This window comes from Polypterus senegalus, chromosome 15 (genome assembly GCF_016835505.1).
Source record: "Polypterus senegalus isolate Bchr_013 chromosome 15, ASM1683550v1, whole genome shotgun sequence".
Lineage (NCBI taxonomy): Eukaryota > Metazoa > Chordata > Cladistia > Polypteriformes > Polypteridae > Polypterus > Polypterus senegalus.
The window spans coordinates 79253545-79269818 of NC_053168.1; the positions used below are offsets into that span (position 1 = coordinate 79253545).

The following is a 16274-nucleotide window of genomic DNA, read 5'->3' on the forward strand; positions in this document are numbered from 1 at the left end:
GATCACCGCTGACATTAAGCCTCAATGCTAAAGACCTGGCGAAGTCATGGAGAACATGGAAGGACGAGTTCATATTATTCACAGAACTTGCAATGCCGGAGGCAGAGGAAAACACTAAGGTCAGATTATTCCGTTATCTTATTGGAGAGAGCAGCAGAGAATTGTGTCAGGCGCTGACCGGTGATGTAAGACTTGATGAGATAACCATGAGCTTGATGATACGTAAATTTGATGAACATTACAACCCGAAAATAAACAAAACTGTAGAGAGGTACAGATTTTTTTCAAGAAATCAGGTAAGTGGAGAAAATATAGACAACTATGTCACAGATCTGAGAGTGTTAGCAGGCACATGCAATTTCGGGGAGATTAAAAGTTCCCTTATACGTGACTGAATTGTGTGTGGAACCAGTGATGCAGGTTTAGAGAGGTGCATACAAATATGCAGAGCCACAGAACTGTTGAAGGAGAACAGCAGAACAGTCACACGGGGTTCCCTATTCTATACTTCTCCAGGTGCATCTCTCTAAACCCTCCGTGCGGGAACATTATAATAAGGCTTAACAATCCTATTGTTACACCTTCTACGTACACCCAACCATCCTTATTACGGAGTCTTCCTTGCTTTACTGCTGGCTGCTTCTTTCCATTCACCTTCCCAGCTTTTTATTTAAACAGTTTTCCTTCTCACTTTTCCGCTACTTCGCTGTCTTCTCCCTTCTCGTTCAAAATACGCGCCTCCTTGCTTTTAGCAATTTGGGTAGTGAACACTGAATGAAACCTGTTATCTTTACAATGGTTAACAAACACGGAATGTAACTTGAACACAACACGTCCTCCAAATACGAACCTGATTGAAAGAAATAATGATAATCAAATCCTTGATGACAGCAACACTCATAACAGTCACAAAACAATTACATTGACAATCAGGTTATGTTATTTTTAAAATGTTTCCTTTTCTTTTTCATAACTTCTTTAACACACTACTTCTCCGCCGCGAAGCGCAGGTATTTTGCTAGTGTGTATATACATATATATTGCCAGGGATGCCAGGGGCAATGACCCGGCCGGGATGCCGTGAGGGACCGGATGTGGGTCTGCGCCCACCCTGGATCATGTGGGGGCTGCCTTCCTGATTGCTCTGGGGGCCACGGGTTAAGGGCATGGAAGCCCCACCCTGTAGGGGCCCATGGTCACCGCCAGGAGGTGCCCCAATACCTTGGGGACCTGTTACCTCAGCACTTCTGCTACACCAGGAAGTGCTGGGGGAAAGACTTAAAAGGACACCCGGAGAGCTGCTGGGAGAACAGCCGGCACTTCCGCCACGCTGGGGCGTGGCCAACGGGGGAGTGTTGAAAACACCTGGAGCTCATCCGGGGAATGGATAAAAGGGGCCGTCTCCCTTCATTCGAGGCTGGAGTCAGGTGGAAGCAGGACGAGGCACGAGAGAGGTGTGGAGGCGGCCCGAAGAAGAGGCATTTGTGGCCAGGACTGTGTGTTTTGTATTGTGCACAGGGTCTGAGTGACCATTTATAATTGTTGTAAATAGTTGTAAATAAACGTATGGTGGTTGAAAAACAACATGTCCGCCTGTCTGTGTCCGGGTTGGCTCCACAATATATATATATATATACTGTATATATATAAATCCTGCAATAATGATAAATAAAAAACATTTTTAAATGGCTTATTGCTAAAAGATATTTTATGAAATTTGTACTTTATTAGTAATATTATACACTATGTGAGTACGAGAAAGTGTATAATGTTCCAAATTTGAATTATAAAGATACCAAACTACATTTATATAGAAAAATTTGTAAAAAAGCATAAAGAAATAAAAGGTATGCTATAGTATATTATATGCATATAAATACAGTATAATCCCAATTACCCATGCCCTGATTAATGAAGGTTCTTGAAGAATTAATTCTTGAATTAATGAAGGCAAACCAATAAGTGTAATACACTACTTTTCTTATAATACATTAAAACATTGCTTTGAAAACTGTACTCAGTGTATAAATAATATAAACGTAACTCAACAGTACTGAGCGAGTGTTTGAGGAGCTAATGACTCTGGGAATGTGGGCGTGACTCAATCACCCCTTCCCAACTGCATCCTTCTGTTATTGCCAGTGTGTCACCAGTGATGACTATGTACAGATGCTCTACTTTTTTGTTCACTTTTTATCATTTTATTTTTAAATGCAATGTGAGACAAAAAAATAATATTTAAATGTAACTACAATATGCATTTTTATTTTTAAAATTACTGCATAATAAATGATGCATTATAAAAATAACAGTGATTGTGTATTTTTCTTTGTTTTAAGGGGGTAAATCAAAAAGTAAAGGCAATTTGAAAATTATACCGAAACTGCAATGGATAGAAGCTGATGCAATACAACATTTATGGGTAATTAGTACATACACAGTGCAGTGTTCTGCTGTTAGTCTAGTTGAAAAAAGGCTTAAAAATGACCATATAATGTACCATATAAATTGGCAAAATCTTTCGTATCGGTAATTTTTAATCTGAAATGTCCACGGCCATCTGTTCTATCTGAATTGTCAGTTATCCAAGGTAGCATCAGTCCACGTTACCTTGAATAATTGGGGTTCTACTGTGTGTGTACATGTGTGCGTGTGTGGGTGTATACAGTATATTGTTAAGGGACTCATTGATTAATGGCCAAACCAGCTGAGATGGTTGGTGGTTCCTTTGTTGGATGGGATACTGATACAACTGACAGGTAGTGGAGGACTGCCTGCCAGGGAAATATGTTCCCCCAGTATGCTGGTGACAGCATGCCTCTGGTGCTGCTCCAGTCTGGATTCCCACAGTACTGCATCAGAATTGTAGCTGGAGTAAACAGCACTGTTGGATAACTCTGTGGCTGCTGGAAGTATCTCTTGGTGGTAATGGTTCCCTGCCCTCATCTGTCTAACATGGAAATGTTTCCAAGGTATATTGTTGATGTACCGGAACATCTTGTGAGTCCCAGTTTAAAAGAAACCCAACCTCCTTAGTTAAGGAAGTCAGAGTCAGGAGCAGAGTGAGTCAAAGCTGACCTGGAAATGAAAGAAGGAAAGCAAGAGAAAATAAAATAAAAGGTAGCGGCTTGTATTTAATTCAAGTATATTTTATATTGGTAAAGAAGCCTGCTTAAAAAGAGCAACATAAGAATAAAATGCTTATTTAGACTCAGAACTTTATCAGCTGTAGTTGTATCTGGGGTTTAGGGGTCTGAAGCACACCCTTGGCAACCCTCAAGACCACAATATATACTTAAGCAGTATATTTATACTTATGGGAGAAAAATCAGAAAACAGTTTACAAAACAGAAGCTTGCTTGTTTAATAAAATGAACTGCTGTGACTACAAGTACCAAAGTTACTCATGAGTGATAATTCTCAGTAATTACAATATAAGGTGAGCTCCCGGGGGATTCAGTCAACACCTAGTAATGCTTGAGTGGATTGTGAAGTTGTGGTGTTCCATATCTTAAGCCCTGCAGATAAACAAAGCATTTCTGCCAGAAGCAAATATTAGCCACCCTTCATTAACAATCACTTACACTTTCACAGGTGCAAACAATATATTTTAAAGCAGCCATTAACAAAAATGCATTTGAACAGTTCCTAAGCATAAGCAATTTGACTAATAAGTAATTTGATATTTTACAGTGCATTTGAAATTGCTACATTAATACATCTTGCCTGGTGCACCAGAAGCTGATTAAACTGAGTGGCCAAATAAAGAAACTTTAACTCCCCCCTTCCCTGAATTACACTATAAATGTTAAGCGCACTTTGGAATACTCAAAAATTTCAAATGACCATCGATTAGGAGATAAATACTCTGCCAGCTACTCAGTCTGCAAGCCACAATCGTTTTACCAAATAATCATTAAGTCTTGGCAACTTTAAAAGATATAATTCAGAACTAACAATTTAAGAGAGACCCACATAAACGCTCTGTGCCATTGGAACCACTCCAGGGTTTAGGATGACATTTTAAGAGGTCTAATACTCAATTGACACGGCCTTACTTCAGTGTAATCCAACAGTGATTTTGTAATTCTGTTTCTCACTTCCTGAGATATGCTGTAAATTTAGCTCTCTTTGTCAAAGTCTGTTTTTGCTTTTTATCAATAAACACTATTTCATTTAGTTTTCACTAAATATCAATAAACCAGGCCTAAGGGTGCACATCTCAGAAAACCTCATGATCTGATAAAACAACTTTTTGCCAGGGTAAATACCTCAGGGTTTAGTAGACAATATTGACTTTAAAAGCCTTTAACCTTAAATGCAGACTTGTAAAAGCTAATACAAAAAAGCCTTATGAACTAAATTCCCTCCTCCTCTTAAGGCCTACATATATGTATATTTTTTTATGAATCTTATGCTTTACTGATTTTAGACAGGTTCTGAAGGCATCAAAAGGTGAGTAATCAAAGGACTGTGCTGTTTTCCTTAATGCTACAGACTTTACAGAGCTTGGAGCAGTATTAGCGGTGGGGGGTGGGGAGTGGGCTTGGGGGGGTTGTGAAGTCTTACCTGGCAGACCCTGACAGGTCAGTGATCAAACACAACAGGCAGTTAGGCAGCAGTCAAATCTTGCTGTCTCATGTGTGTCACACAAAGAAAATATTTTTGAGCCAGCTTTTTAAACAGATTGCTTGTGTCTCTAATCTTCTACTGCTGACTTTTTTCTTCACTACAAAGCATGTCTAAATATAAAGAGCAAATAAATGTCCTGGTGGATTTCCTTTACAGCTTATTATATATAAACGTACATTCTCGTGTGACCTTAAATTTAGAGTCATGAAATGTGCAAACACGACAGCACAAGAGAACAAATACTGTATATTTATTTATGATTTGAAAATTAAGCCAAATAGTTTTAATAGAACAAAAGAAACCAGAATAGAATAGTACCTAAGTAAGAATCATATCCATTTTTCCAATTCAGCATCAATGAAGTGTTAGGTTCAATGCTGGCATCAGCCATAAACAGGGCATCAGACCTTCATAAGACACACTCACATGCACACTTCAATACTTCAATACACTTAATACTAAGTAATAAGGTAGGTATTACCTTAAAAATAATTCTATCAAAAAACCTGTCTAGTCATAGCTATAACTAATCACAAAGAATAAATAAAATAAAAAATATGAAAACAATCAAATGCAAGTATTTAGAAAAGTGTCATTTGTGCAAATACTATAGTATCAATAAATACAACAAAGCTACATCAATAAATACATCACAAAAAATAAAATAAAATTATGTTACAAGTAGTAGATCACCATAAGTTAAAGCTTTCTTACTGTAGGTACTTAAAGTAACGACATTCATTTGGGCTAACAAAAAAGTCAATAAACAGGAGATACTCCTTCCAAAAAGGGTCTTCACCATAGCATGTAAACATGACATTTGTTTATTATATAACAGAAGTCTATCCAAGAAAAGCATGAATTTACCCAAAGACTGCCACTCTCTATTAGCTTTCCTTGTATTATATTCCATTAATCCATCCTTTATCAAAAGGGTACAAATCTAGTTCAGTTCTTTATATTTATATTGCGCTTTTCTCACTGCTCAAAGAAGTATATCCTGCAGCATAGAACACAATGCTGATATCTATCATGATTGGGAAAACCTGCCACAGGAAAGCACACATCCATATTCTCTCACATTGTGCTAATTTAAGGTTGCCAATGGGATATGGTGGAAATAGCAGAGGCCTAAGAGAAATAAACAATACAGACACATGGAAACCTTGCTAACTCCACTCGACAGCTCGAATGAGTCTCTGGAACTATGAATAATGCTAGTACACTAACATAGATTTTTGGGTATGGCAAAAGACAGTTGCTGGTAAAGAGCTTCAAGTCTAAGTGACAGCTACTACTAAAGACTTCTGATCAGTCAGAAACCAGAGGACGAGTGGCATTTGGGTACTGCCTAGCATGACAGAAAGTAAAAACGGTACAAGGTGCTACATAGCCTGCAAGGGCATATACAGTAGGTAATGTTGTGCAAGAGTTTTACAGTATCCAAAAGAAGCAAATACCATACTGAACAGTTCAGAGTGGGCATTACTATATAACCCAATGTATAACTGCAAGGCTGGAGACATTCATTTAAAATTAAGACATTGTTTGTAGAATGTAGACTGCCCATTAGATGTTTGTTTTTAGAGTGCAGATGAAAAATGAGAGTACTGGGATCCATTTAGTCAGGAGACAAACTGTAAAAGGTAGCTACTGTTGTACAGATTGTGTTGAAACAGTGTGGGTGACATGGGAGCTCAAAAAGGGCTCTCTGGGCTCCTGGTATCCTAATGTATAATCAATATGGGTACCTGGCACTGCTTACACTTGCTTAGACTTCGACTGGGTAAATTGTTGACAAACTCCACCAGTCACATGAAAGGACTTAAACTAATAGTTAATAATGTGATTTAACAAAACAGCTCTATCAAACCAAATAAGGAGAGGTCTGCAAATTAAACCAAAATAAATTTTCTTTTCTTAAAGACAACAATTCTTGTATCTACTAACAGATTTAAAAATAAGTAAAAACACTGGATTTATGCAATTAACTTTGAAACTGCTTAAGCACTGCAGTCCAACATACTATTTCAGGAAAATCTAGGAGTGTTAGTGTAGTTTACCTGTTCTCCCAATGTCCATATGGGCTGTCCTCTGAGTTATCTGCTTTTTCTCCCACATGCATGTTAGATTATATGGTGATTCCCAATCGACGCAAAGTGAATGTGAGTGTGAGTATACATGAGTGGGCCCTGTTATGGACTGATGCCCTGTCCAGGGCTAGTTTCTGCCTTGTGACTGATGTTATCAAAATTGGCTCTAGCATAGTGCAATTGGCTTAAGCAATTCTGAGAATATTATCTCACGTTATTCACAATTAAAACATAAATACAAGTTTAGATGTTATGAAGAGCAGAAATCTGAACTTTAGATGAGAACTACACTAGGAGCCAACAAAAACCAACATTAAATTAAAACTTGAAAGCAAATAGAAATGCCTAATCATAAAACATACCGTAAGCATGTACAAGATGAAATCTAAGAAAATACATTCACACTAAAATCTGTGCACTCCATTTAGATGTAGTACATTATAATGAAGCCATTCTGTTTTCTAAAACTGATGCACTGATTATAACATTTTAATAAATTCAGAATGAAGTGTATAAAACATTCTTAGAAAGCACTGCCAAATCCTTGTGATGAAAGGATGTAATTGTACAAAGTAAAATGGTACTTACACAACCACCAGCTAAAATTTCTGTGAAGAGTGGAACAGAGCCATCTTTCTGCATATACTTGCCTCTCACAAAGTCATTTACCTTGAAAGGATATGAATAGTGTTAATGATATTAGACATATACACAAACCTGTAACAAAAATATACATTGCAAAAATGTGAGCAGGAGGCAAAAAAGTTTGGTGGAAAACTTTGGTCTCTCGGGTTATGGTGGCAACTATAAGTGTTTTTTGCCTTTAAGCAATTTTGTTCTCTGGAGATATGGGGTCATAGATTTTCCACTATAAGGCAGAAAGTGCCACAGTGTACTGTACATACTTCATCAAAGATAAAAATGCTGCCTTTGTAAGTAAAAGGTAAATGAAGTACTTTTCATTGGCTGTAAAAGATCTGCAAATATTTCTAAGCATCTTTATACCACTTCATAAAAGTAATATATAAACATTTTTTATATTTTATTTTTCTTGTGTTTCAACTTGTGAAACTGCTAACAGAATTAGCAACCATATAAAATGCACTGTTGTCTTTCCTGTAAACAGCTAAATACTAAGCCAAAAGGATTAAATAGTAAACATGGTAGACCAAAGTAGCAAATTAATATTTGTTAAAAATAAATATATTGCCAAAGTATTATACAGTAAATGCCAAACTCAGGCAAAACTGCTCTTCAAGGTATTTCACAAGATTACGGACTAGATAAAAGTGATGGGTAAGACTTTGTACTGTACTTAAGTCTTCAATCTATATACTTACAAAACAAAACTTATTTTCAATAGTATACATATAAAATAAAATATAAAGAAAAGTTATTTTATTTTAAATTAAATTATAATGTTATTGTTAATGAAATCTGAAAGTAAATGTCTCACTTCAACAACATAATTTACAACATAGGCTACACTATCTCCTAAGAAACAGTTGTGTATTCTGAATAGACACATGTGGAAAAAAACCTTACTGTAAGCTTTATGGCCTTTTCTGGTGCCACACCTAAAAGCTGCGGCAGGAGACCTGTAATTTAGATACAAGATTATTAAAAAAAGTAGAAAATACTGCTAGTAGGCATGAAAATTCTTATCTTAAAGCAGGTTGTATCTTGTTCATGTATGCTGTTATGCACTTCCATTATGTTTACATCAAACTAGTCAAATACTAAATAAACATAAAATTTTAAGTAGTAAAAAAAATCAAGTGACAACAACAGAAGACATATAGTTAGTAATAAAAAATTATTCTCACATTTTCTACTTGACTTCGGAAGAAAGATATTGGTGGGATACTGCATGTTCATTCAAAATATTCTATACAGAGGGTTATTGTTTTTTCACAACTGTTTTGTTAGTTATCAGGAGGTGATAAGTTAAAACCAAGACTGTTGTCTATATTTTTAAACATCTACTTCCAGGTTCTTTATTTTTATAAAAATTTGCAGATACTAAGAAAAATGTTTCATTAATAAACTTTTAAATTGCTATTATGATTGCCATTCACCAAAATGAAAAAGAAAAACTTCAAAAGGACCAAGAACATAATATACTGAAAATGGAAATATGAAATTAGAAGTACAAACTATACAAATCCCCACTTAGTATTCTGCCCCCGATGTGATGGCATGGATGCTTGTGGACTTAATCCTTATAACCATGCACCCCATGTAGTCATGTGGAAGATACTATAGGAGAACACGTTCTAATGGCCACTGCTGCACTTCATTAACTCTTCATGTTAATGGTGCAAGAGTTATGCTTGCATGCTTGGTAACCATTTAGAATCATTCATTGTGAACATTGGATTATTCCAAGAGTGTATCTTGTGTCTTCATCTATTTCATAAAATTTTCACGGGCAGGTTATCATGACACAGCCACGGTTTGGAGGGATCCAGCATGGGAAGCTAAGGATTTCATTTCTGCTGTTTGCAATGTTACCCTGTTGGCCTTTTCAGATGGTGATCTCTGATGTTAACTTTTATTGTTGACAGATGAGTGTGATGCAGAGATAATTAGAATTAGCCTCTGTCTGAGAAAAGATGGCTGTTCATAGCAAGTGAGGAATAAACAACAGTTTGAAATAGAGGAATGTGTGTACCTTGGGGTCTTATTCATGAGTGAGAGCAACAAATCAGTGCAGTGTCAGCAATTTTATAGACACTGTACTGGACCATGGTGGTGAAACAGAAGGAAAGTCCTAGGATGAAGCTGTTGATTTATTGGTCAGTCTACATCACCATCTTAACCTATGGTCACAAGGTCTGGTTAGTGACTGAAAGATAGACCATGTGTACAAGTGGTTAAAAACCCAGGTTCCTGTGCAGAGCTGCTGGGCTCATCTCATTGACAGTGTGAGAAGCTCAGCAATTTTGGACTTGAACCACTTATTTTCTGGATCAAGAAGAGTGAATAAGGTAGGATGTTTTCTGGGTGCATCCTTAGGAAGTGTGCAAGGCATAGCGCCTGCATAGAAGATGGGGGCAGACCCAGGACATCCTCAAGGGATAATATTTCTTGACTGGCCTAGAATTCAATGGAAAGGAAGTTACTGCAGACAAGGACACCAGATCAGGTTAGCACATTGCTACCACAATATTTATCAGGAAAAACATAATGAAAATGAATACATGAATGAAAAGGTACAAATAAATTGAACTGAATAATAAAATAGAAAAGTGGACATCAGTACAACTATCCAAATGCAACCATACACCTCTTTACATTACAGTTCATTACAGTAAGGCAGTAGCTAATCATCAATAGTCTAGCAAGTGGTCTAATTATTGTTGCTGTTGTCATTGGGAAGACACACCAAACACAACATATTAACTGTAGACAATCTAACTTAAAATCAGTTTTTTGGGAAATCTTTCTGAGTTCTAGGAGAACATGAAGACCCCCAAAAAAGGCATCCCAACTGGGTGTAGCATAACCCTCCTTTGCACAATATTGTCCTAAACCTCAACCAAAAGTATTATACAAGCCATGTAAAGCACTGCTGATAATGTTTATAGCAATAAAACTATGGTGATCTCACAGTACATGAGCAAAATCCTGTAATTAAATATTTATATTAACTTCAGTGAATAAATCTGATTTCTATCATATTTGAATAATTTAAATATGAAACAGTGGCATTATATTTCAGTCTTAGCACTACTAAGTCACAACTCTAGGATACTGTTTGCATCCCTAGGTTTTCACTGTGTCTGTAAAGATTGCTGGTTTTCCTTGTGTCTGCATGAATCTTTCTTTTGGTAATAGAATAGACCAATTGTGCTGGTCTAAATTGCCTGTACTTGTCATAACATTCTTTTGTTTCCCTTTAGTCACATATTCACAGCATCTGAAACTCAGCTGAATGGATCCTAGGGTCACTAAAAGCAAAAGGATAAGCCTGTAGAGCGGTGATTCCCAACGTGGGGCAATTCGTGAATTTAAGTATGTTAAGCAATTTATAAACAATTCATTTTATTTTTTACAAAGGCATTTATATATTTAATGTTTGGTGGTCCATGCCACTGACAGGCTGGATTGGTCTTGCAACATAGAGGAACTCTAAGAAAGGGCAGAGAGACTTGTGGGTAGTGACATCCTTTACATGTTCTATAACTCTGTGGTGACTAGTGCAAATTTTGTTATATTGTAGTGTGCTGGTCTGATAACATCACTTAAAGACAAGCTCACTGAATCAACAAGGTTATTAAAAGGGGCAGGCTCAGTTAAGGGGATACACTTTCGACCCACTGTAGGTATTAGCAGGGAATTATGAACAATGCCACATATACCCTCTCTGATACACTAGCACTGAGAACTTTCAATAAATATTCATTATGCAATGAATAATTCAGCAGGAGAGTATGAAGAAACACTACTGGGATTCGCTAATACCAATGTCAATACATCTTTATAATGCCTCATGGTGGACTGTGACTACTCTTTTTGTTTTTGGCCAAGGCAGATTTTTCTTTCTTTTAGCAATTCTTGTTTGTATTTTTGTTATAATATGTATATATGTATGTATTTACTTATATATTGAGCTTCTGTAAAAAGAATAAAGTTTGTTCTATCTATCTATCTATCTATCTATCTATCTATCTATCTATCTATCTGTCTGTCTGTCTGTCTGTCTGTCTGTCTGTCTGTCTGTCTAAGTGTTCTTTAAAGCATAAAGCATATTTAAATGTTCTTTAAAGCATGCAATTATATAAATAATTTAACAATAACTCATGAATTTTCCACTTTCTATATATTGGTTTACAACGTGTCTATGGAATATTAATTTAATTGTATGAATTACTGGTTTACATAATATTAAATATGCAAAGATTAGTATAAAAAAGTCAATTGTCATTCTTGCTTGCAGCCATAAGTGTCTCACAGGTGGAATGGTACAGTATATAGACATTAGATGCCTCTGTGACAGGCAGCAGATAAAATTAAAATGTGAAAAGAAGAACTGTAGCTTGGACACAGGAATATCCTGCAATAAGTTGCATTTCACCATGAAGATGAATTTCAGATCACTTTAATGCGTAGCAAAATACTACACCATATTGCACAGCAGCTCCAAAGTAGCTCTCAATTAGCTACACAGAATGGCTGTACATTTTGAAAGTAATAAGTATATGTTGATTAAGGTGATAATTAAGTTGCCATGGCCAATCAAAGTAAGACTTTTAAAACTCTAGACTTAAGGGCTACTGATGTCTCAGGAACTGGAACAAGATGACACTTTATGTTCTAGCCTGTATGGAACTTTAGTGGTTCTTAATGGCAGAAATTTAATTGAGCTTGCATTTAAAAGACAAGAGTTTTATAAAGGTGATATGGAAAAAAGAAAGTCAACATTTTCTGGAATGAAAAAAAAAACTAAAGTTACAACTTGTTTACTTTTACAAAAATGTATCTGGTTATGTTACCTTGTTACTAGCAATACATCTTTTCAAGTAAGGAATTGGGGCAGCACGGTGGCGCAGTGGGTAGTGCTGCAGTCTCGCAGTTAGGAGTCCCAGGTTCGCTTCTCGGTTCCTCCCTGCGTGGAGTTTGCATGTACCTCCAGGTGCTCCGGTTTCCTCCCACAGTCCAAAGACATGCAGGGTAGGTGCATTGGCAATTCTAAATTGTCCCTAGTGTGTGCTCGGTGTGTGTATGCACGCCCTGCGGTAGGTGGCACCCTGCTCGGGGTTTGTTTCCTGCCTTGCGCCCTGTGTTGGCTGGGATTGGCTCCAGCAGATCCCTGTGACCCTGTAGTTAGGATATAGCGGGTTGGATAATGGATGGATGGAAGTAAGTAATTGGAACTGGGCAAACACATAAAAGCTTGTTATATGTATTTTAAACTAAAGAGGTCCAGGTGGACATTGCCTTTTAAAAATGTCTAAATTCAAAGCTTAGGCCACAGCAAGGCAAAAGCCAAACTTAGTTTTCTGTGCATTATTCTATAATGACTGGAATGTCCCCAGAACAAAGGGAGAGGGCCACTGGGTTGCCTTAAACAGGCCAAAATTGCCAGATACTATAGATTAACCTGCTTCACAGTGCCCTGACTGCACAATGGCAAAAGAGATGACTGTCCAAGGTATTGTTACTACAACAGATGAGGACTAAGAAATCAGAGAAATTGGTTCTGAGTAAGTTTTCAGATCTATCTCCCATTACTGTGGCTGCTAAAACTGACAGCTGTCACACCAATTACAGGACAGTGATAAGACTATTTTGCTGGGATTAGAGCAAGGTGTGCGGTTAGAGGTTTTTGTGAGGAAACACACAACTGCTGTGGTAACAAATATAATGTTGGTGTGTAAATTGCTACACAAATTGTTTACAAGGCAGCATTAAACATCTATTGAAAGAATCACTAAAGGAAAAACATTAAAACATGCTATTGATATGCTGAACACAGTCACGGAATGCAGTTCTGTGTTGCATAAACATGGAAATGGGATAAATAAAAATAAATTATGAAATATAATAAAATTAAATCCCAAACGATATGAACCATTCAAAATCAATTTTCGTTAAAGGGAAAAACTCTGTAATAACCATAAGAATAACATATATACTACAATCTACAAAATTGTTCCTTTATCAAAACTGCAGTATCAGTGAGACATACAGGGATTCTAGTTGATACCGCGTGGTCCTCCGGAGGGAACAGGTACAGCTGCATATAATCTGCATAGCACTGATAAGAAAACACATGGGATTGGATGATAGAGCCTGGTGAGGAGTTGTATAGTTAGAAAAAGAGAGGGTCAAACAAAAATACCTGGGGCATACCCCTGTTTGCCTGGTGCACCCTTCAAATCTTTTCATGCAAGGACACATGGTAAGATCTACCCAAGAAGTAGGACTCAAACAAACTGAGGACAGTCCTAATGATGTCAAGGTCAGAAAGGTTGGTAAGGAGGATCTGGTGGTTCACCATGTCAAAAGGCAGAGATCTATCAGAATGAAGACAGATGATGTTTTTTACAGAAAGCAAGAACAAAACTTCATTGATGACAAATAGGAATTACAGTGGCTCCACCTCCTGCATCCTTACTCCTGCTGGCATGGTGCAAAGCAGTTGTCTTGTGTATTTCTTTTTTACAGTGCATCAACTTAAACATTTTCAAAATAATAATAATTGCAAAAATTGTTATATTTTTAAATTCTAGTATTTTCAGGTCAGTTTCAGAAAACTATTATAAGCAGGTGATAATTCTTACTATCTCAAACATGTCTCAGCACTTTAGGCTGAAAAAAGTGTCAGACAAGATTGCTTCCTATCCCCATTATTCTTTAATACCTCACATGAGCCTTTCATTGTCAATCTCAATTCAATCAACCCTATTGCTGCTTATAACACTAATCATAAAATATGTTTATATGCAGATGAAAATTTTGCCCTTTTTGGAAATGCTGACTTTACTCTTCCTCATTTTTTAGTTTATGCAATACGTTTGAGACCCTGTCTGGTTACAAAATTACCTAGTCTAATTCAACCATCTTCCTTCTAAATTACTTAAGCCATCAATCTGTTTTTCTACTGTATATTTTCTTGACTAGTTTACTTGAAGACTCGGGAGCTGTCAGCAATCCTTCCTTTCAGGACATTGCAGCATTTATTTACAATCATAACAACAACAAAGACAACCAGACCAAGACTTTCACACAGTATTCAAGAGTCGTTAGGCAGTGACATTAATCACTGTGCTACTTTCAGCTGATACTATATGTTGTATTTTGGGAATTAAAAAAAATATATTATCAATGAAAGGATACATTCTACAAAAAAAAAAAACACAAAATACACAAGCAGTAATGTGACAAAAGCAAAATATTCAAAACATAATTAACTTGAAGGTGCTCCAGTAATCTACATGTACAGGTTAAATTGCTAAGCATTAGTGATACAGATAATTCTTTGGCTAGCTCATTAATCAAAAGCAGTGTTTATATTAATTGTTATATTAGACACATAGGCCAGATGATTGAGAGGATACAAAAAGTCTTGATTGATCTAAATGTGAAATTATAGAATGTGTATGGGAAGTATCAATAAAGGAAATGATACAAGACAAGAGGAAGTTCACATTTTATGCATATATATTATTCAGTTAATTAAAAATACAAAAAGAATGTAAAATATGTATTTTCTATTTTTTTTTTCTAATTTATATTACTAATTAATACTCTCTGACCTCAAGTATTGTAAAGGTATTCGTTTAATACTAAAATAAAGTATAAATGTGCTCAGCATAAAGGACTTCTTTATTATTTCATAACTATCAAAGTTATCACCAGCTATCTAATGCATTCAACTTTCTTTAGATGCACGGATGGATTCAATTCCATGGAAGAATATCTTGTAACAGGATACTCCATCTGTACTTGATAATTCAATTTCTTACACAGAGCAGCAAAAACAGCAAAAAAAAAGATGCTGGTTTAAAACAATTAGTATTTTTTTCCTTAAAAGCTACACAGTATAATATAATCTTTATGTCTGTAAGAGTACTTAGGTAACTAAGTTTAAGCTTTGTCATATTAGGAATACCTGTTGTACGCTGAGAATTTTTTTGTATAAAAAGAATGAGGCCTTCCAGGAATGTAAATCTGATACTTGCAACATTCTCCCAAAGCTTGTCCAGTTAAGTCAAACCCTCAGATGCTAAATCACATCAAAGTGCTCAGGTCAGCAGGGGCATGACCCGCTTTCAATACCTTGTCAGGTCTTGCTTCTTACTTGCTCAACTACTGACCTCTATACAGCCCAAAAAAGCCTTCATAGCGCAATACTTTTCTGAAGCAGTCAAAACTGTTCTTGTACATAAGTTCACCAACAAATGATCCTGAAGTGCGTTGGTTCTGCATACGGGTCTTCACAAGGTCAATTGGATATACAGCTGTAGCGCCAACAGCTGAAAGAAAGAAAGAAAGAAAGAAAGAAAGAAAGAAAGAAAGAAAGAAAGAAAGTTTACGTTGTTTTTTGAGTCTTTGTTAATATTTCTTATTATCATTGTAAAATTTTCATATTAAACAAAGTTACAAAATGAACATAAAGCCAACACATTTAATTAAGGGACTATTGCAGTACCTTTTGCCTCATTATTAACCTGTCTCCTTGTGAAGCCAGTCTGGAGCCAAACACGGTAAAGGCACCACCTCTAAACCTCTGATCATTGACAAGTACAAAAGAAGCTATAGAAAGGTTCCCTAGGCACAGTCCCACCTTTTATTTACTGGGGAGAATCGGCTCCATAAGGAGATAGGGAAGGCTTTGTTTTTTTTTTCTTTTAAACTAAAAAAGTTGTTTATTAAGTGGGGGGAAAATGTGTACAATGATCCGTGACTAACCTCCAGCGACTGAACCAAGAGTGAACCGATAGAGTGACTCTGCAATCTGCACAAGAACAGGACGAGATATGTCACCATCTGTATGCTGCTATGGGATAAGAAGAAAAGATTTTCAACATTACTTATTTG

General features: G+C 36.4%; 1 protein-coding gene across 2 annotated transcripts in view; it reads right to left on the minus strand.

Moving 5' to 3' along the window:
- Positions 1–16274, minus strand: part of LOC120515885 (calcium-binding mitochondrial carrier protein Aralar2) — a 234224-nt gene that overhangs the window by 42046 nt on the left and 175904 nt on the right. Inside the window, exons 10-13 of one of the 2 annotated variants that reach the window (XM_039737241.1) lie at positions 16146–16230; positions 15551–15709; positions 8271–8323; positions 7314–7394 (exon numbers count right to left, since the gene is read on the minus strand). In XM_039737241.1, coding sequence (XP_039593175.1) covers positions 7314–7394; positions 8271–8323; positions 15551–15709; positions 16146–16230 — 378 coding nt within the window. Of the gene's footprint in view, positions 1–7313; positions 7395–8270; positions 8324–15550; positions 15710–16145; positions 16234–16274 lie in introns of both variants that reach the window. The other variant, XM_039737240.1, reaches the window with a different exon arrangement.